Source organism: Penaeus monodon, chromosome 9 (assembly GCF_015228065.2).
Source record: "Penaeus monodon isolate SGIC_2016 chromosome 9, NSTDA_Pmon_1, whole genome shotgun sequence".
Taxonomy (NCBI): domain Eukaryota; kingdom Metazoa; phylum Arthropoda; class Malacostraca; order Decapoda; family Penaeidae; genus Penaeus; species Penaeus monodon.
The window spans coordinates 36,750,654-36,755,653 of record NC_051394.1 but is presented as its reverse complement, the minus strand read 5'-3'; the positions used below and the strand labels follow the sequence as shown (position 1 = coordinate 36,755,653).

The window sequence follows — 5,000 nt, the reverse complement described above, 5'->3', positions numbered from 1 at the left end:
TCCCATAGTGGCTCGCAGCAGCACGTGGGTGTAGCGGGGTACTAAATATATAACAAGAGGGCGTGACTACTCTACGAACACATACACGCAGACACCTGTGTTCTGTCAGATTATGTCAGACCAAAACAGTATCCTTCTGATGTAGAGTGAGGTCAGATGGTCTGGCACTTTTTGGCCCTTGGGCACTTCGGGTAGTCCATTCAGAACCGTTGCCCAATGCCTCAGATGTAGTGTTTTTATTGTTGTTGTTATCACTAGCACGCGCTGCTCTCGCCAAACGAGGAGTTTACAAATAAATTAGAACTGTCAGTCCCCTTGCAGCAAACAAATTGTACGGGGCTTCGGGTCAAACAATATCGAATAACAAGAAAGACATCGTATGTAGAAGGGTTTAGATATTCGTTTGAGTTCTACCTTCCCTCGAGGGAACAAGTTCGCGCGGTAACACAACGCAGACACCTGGCAAAGAAAGCCGACTATATTGATGCCCGGCGAGTTACTCAAGAGTGTGAAAGCGTACTAACAGCACCACTACCGTTCCCTACCGGAGTACACGCGAGACTGTGGGCGTCCCAGTCACTCTGCCTGCTTTACACCCTCTCCCGGCGCGCTCGTTGCCCGCCAGGCCGATACACAACACTGGCCTCCGTCATCTCCCTTGCTCTTGCCATGTTTTTTCTTCACCCGGGGCGCTTAGGTACACACGCACCTATCCTATCTACAGTTCGTTCGACCATGCACATGTTTATGCGAAATTTGACTTATAATAGGACTTGCAAATGAAGACGCAATCAGTAGATGACTTACACACATGGGCAATAGACTACATATATGAAAGCCTCCACAGATTATACAATACTACTATTTGACTATTAGAATGTACGGGGTCATGCCATGTTCAAAGGAAATGCACTGGCCCCAAGTATGTTTGAACACATATACTTTAGATTACTAAAATAGTATTTCAGTACCTGTGCGGTAAGAATGAATGAACACCTATTCCATAACCATATAAACAGTCAAATAAATATATCAACGTTACGGTCAATGTTATTTTCTCATTAAACATTAATTTAATAAAGTAGCGCTGTTTACCGTATGCAGTATTCAGTGACACCAAGGATGATATTCTTGGAAACTCCTTAAGTCATTACCTTGAACATCATTACCTGTCATTCTATGTTTAAACCCTTGTTGCTAAGAATACATTTATCTTGCGCTAGTTGAGTTACCACGTATGCTATAAGTGAGATGTATAGTACCTGTTGTTTTCGGTGAACTTGCACTGACGACTTAAAGAGAACTATCCTGTTTGACCTGATTTGGTAAACTTGTCCTAGGAGACTGGAGGGACTTCTCACTGACAACTTTCTCTCTACAAGTTATACCCACCTTGGCAAGTCTCCAATGGTATTGCTCTCCCACTCACCACAAGGCATCGCTCACGCCTTCCCCCTCCCCTTCTCCTCTTCTCTTTCTTTTCTTTGAATTCTCTTCGGTCTATTTCTATACCCCCCACCCCTTCCATTTTATTACTTCCTTTAGCTGTATCGTTGTCAACCAACAAACGTCTTTCGTGGAATTGTTTATTTTCTGTTTTACTTTTCCGGTTGTAATTTTCTATCTTGCTCTTCTTGGCTGTATCTACCTGACTTATTTTCCTACTTTGTTCCTTTTGCTATTTCCTTTAATAATGGTGTTTTTTTTTATTTATAAATGGATTTCGCTCCCAGTCCGCCTTTGCACTTGGCTACTGATGCGCCGCCACGTGTAAAGCCTCTCGGAGTTGCCAACTAGTAAACAAGAGATTAGAATATCGGCCTCATGAACTTGGCCCGATAACAGTCAAGCTCACGTTGTATTTAAAAGTATTTTCCGCCATAAAAGAATCCTTTTTAGGGATTTTTTATATTATTAGCTTTGTGGTGCTGTGCAGTCTCAAAATGCAAAATTTGCTCACGGGATCAGTCTGAACATGGCAATGGTTTCGCTGTACGAACTATGAGTATTCTTAATTAAATACATAAGATAGAATCCGTGAATTTATGCATATTATCAGTATTATTCTGGGCACGGTGAACACAACGTGAGATGGAGGGGGTGGGGTTTTAGGGGGTTGGGAGGGAGGATTGACGGTGGCTGAAAGAAAAAGACTCTTAAACTATATTGGAATAGAGATGAAAAACGTGAACAGTTCAGTGGAGGACTGACAAGGACGCTCACAGAGTCCAGAAGGAGGGTTAACACAAGGAAGTCAAAGGGTACTTAGGAGGGATATATTGACATACAAATCGAACGCAGATTACAGAACTTGGCTTCCTTCTAAAATCTCCCCAAGTCGTTTCCTTTTATGTGCGTCTGATGCGACGACGAAAGTTAATTTTTTCTCCCTTTTGTGTCTGTATTTCGTATTATTTTATTACTTCTTTATTCTTTTACTTCTTTACTTTAATCGACTGTATTTGGCAATTGGTAGGATAATATACACCGTTTCCCTCTTCTAGCAGAATAGAATATTTTCCGCGTTTCTGCCAACAGTAACAAAGAACTAACCAAACAAAGGACGAAAAGCAAACAAAATACTTTAAAACATCGAGGAGATAAAACTTTTTTCTTACTCTTCTCGCTCCTTCACATTCTTATGATAATAATAATGATAATAATAATAATAATAATAATAATAATAATTATTATTATTATTATTATCATTATTATTATTATTATTATTATTATTATTATTATTATTATTATTATTATTATTATTATTATTATTATTATTATCATTATTATTATTATTATCATCATTATTATTATTATTATTATTATTATTATTATTATTATTATTATTATTATTATTATTATTATTATCATTATTATTATTATCATTATTTTATTATCATTATTATTATATTATTATTATCATCATCATTATCGTCATTATTATCATAATCATTATTATTGTTACTATTATTGTTATTATTATTATTATTATCATATCAAATATTATATTATCATTATCAATATTATTGTTATTATTATCAAAATGATAATAATAATAATTATTTATTATTTTTTTTATTATTATTATTATTATCATTATCATTAACATTATTATTATTATTGTAGTTATTATCATTATTATTATCATCATTATTATTAATTATATATCATTTCTATCATTATTATCGTCATCATCTTCACTTTTAATAATAACAACAATGATAATAATAACAACAACAACAACAACAATAATAATATAATCATAATAATAATAAAATAATAATAGTAACAATAACAATAATAACAATAGTAATAATAGCAATGAGAATAATAATTAATAATATAATAATAATACTCCTAATAATAATGATAATGATTATTATCATTATAATGATAATAATAATAATAATAATATAATAATAATAATAATAATAATAATAATAATAATAATAATAATGATAATAATAACGACAACAACAACAGCAATAATAACAACAATAACAGTGATAACAATCAAGAAAATTATGATGATGATGATGATTGCTATTATTAGTATCTTCATTACTATGTTGTTATTATTATTATTTTTTATTATTATCTATTATCATTTATATATATCATTATCATTACTATTATTTTCTTCATCATCATCATTACCTTTATCATCATCATCATCTCATCATCATAATCAATTTTAACATATGTTAGTGTACATATTTATTAATCATCATGTCGTATCTACAACTTGCTATATATGAAAATGATCATCCTTATTTTTACGATTATAAAGACACAATTAAAAATTTTATTTTTATATTCATACACGCGCAAAAGCACATACTCCCAGATATGTACATTCGCACGAAAGAAATCACACACATGCAAGCAAATATATGCACGTACGTATATCTATATATAAGTACATAATATAAGTATATCTATAAGTGTATGTACAAGAACATACTCATATTCACATATACAGCATATCCATATATAAGCTTATTTATATATAAAATCTACATATTCAATCCAACCCCTTTACACAAACGAACATCGACGCACACACACACACACACACACACACACACACACACACACACACACACACACACACACACACACACACACACACACACACACACACACACACACACACACACACACACACACACACACACACACACACACACACACACATGAACGCACTTACGCACACACCTAACCTTTCTCATCCACAACAAGAGCTTTACATTGAGCTCAGGATGTACTCACTTAATGCTGGTAACCTTCCCTACACCTGCATTATCTGTCCCCCTCCAACCCTCCTCCTCCCACCCCCGTTGCCCATCTCCCATTCGCCACACCTTCGAGCGAGTCAGAGTCGGTACACTCAGAACACCTTCTATAATTTCTCTATTTGCCATTGCAGTCCAACGGGCAATGTGTGTGTAATTATTCCAAGTTCTTATTATACCAATAATTTATTTTTCGTTTACCGCTCCTCTTCTTCTCTTCACCCTCCCATTTCTACGCAACCTCCCATGGGCACTTTATCTCCCCTCTCCCTCCCCCTCCCCGTACCCACATACCCCTCATACCGGATGGCGCAAAGGGCACCTGCTGCTGGTGTCCCGCATACCTTCAATCAGTCCATTCATATCTTCCTCTCTCTCTCTCTCTCTCTCTCTCTCTCTCTCTCTTTCTTTTTGTGTCTGTCTGTCTGTCTCTCTCTCTTGCTTTTTCTCTATTTCTCACTCCCTTTCTCTGTCTCTCCGTCTGCCTGCCTCTCTCTTTCTTTCACCCCATCTCTCTCTCTCTCTTTCTCCTCATCTCACTCTCTCTCTCTCTCTCTCTCTCTCTCTCTCTCTCTCTCTCTCTCTCTCTCTCTCTCTCTCTCTCTCTCTCTCTCTCTCTCTCTTTCTCACTCTCTCCCACACTCGCTCCCCCGTGGCGTAATGGCGCAATAGAGAATTTATGTACGCAGCTCTTCTGGGTCAGTT

The 5,000-nt window shown here is 35.8% G+C and overlaps 1 protein-coding gene across 9 annotated transcripts in view; it reads right to left on the bottom strand.

The window, feature by feature from the left end:
- LOC119577127 (monocarboxylate transporter 10-like) overlaps positions 1–5,000 on the bottom strand; it is an 87,947-nt gene that overhangs the window by 51,186 nt on the left and 31,761 nt on the right. The window contains exon 1 of one of the 9 annotated variants that reach the window (XM_037924823.1): positions 1–655. This exon is cut by the window's left edge and continues 33 nt beyond it. The exons of 4 other annotated variants lie outside the window; for them this stretch is intronic. In XM_037924823.1, coding sequence (XP_037780751.1) covers positions 1–6 — 6 coding nt within the window. In that variant the 5' untranslated portion in view covers positions 7–655. Of the gene's footprint in view, positions 656–5,000 lie in introns of those variants that run through there. 4 more of the 9 variants (XM_037924819.1, XM_037924824.1, XM_037924818.1 and 1 more) reach the window with 4 other exon arrangements.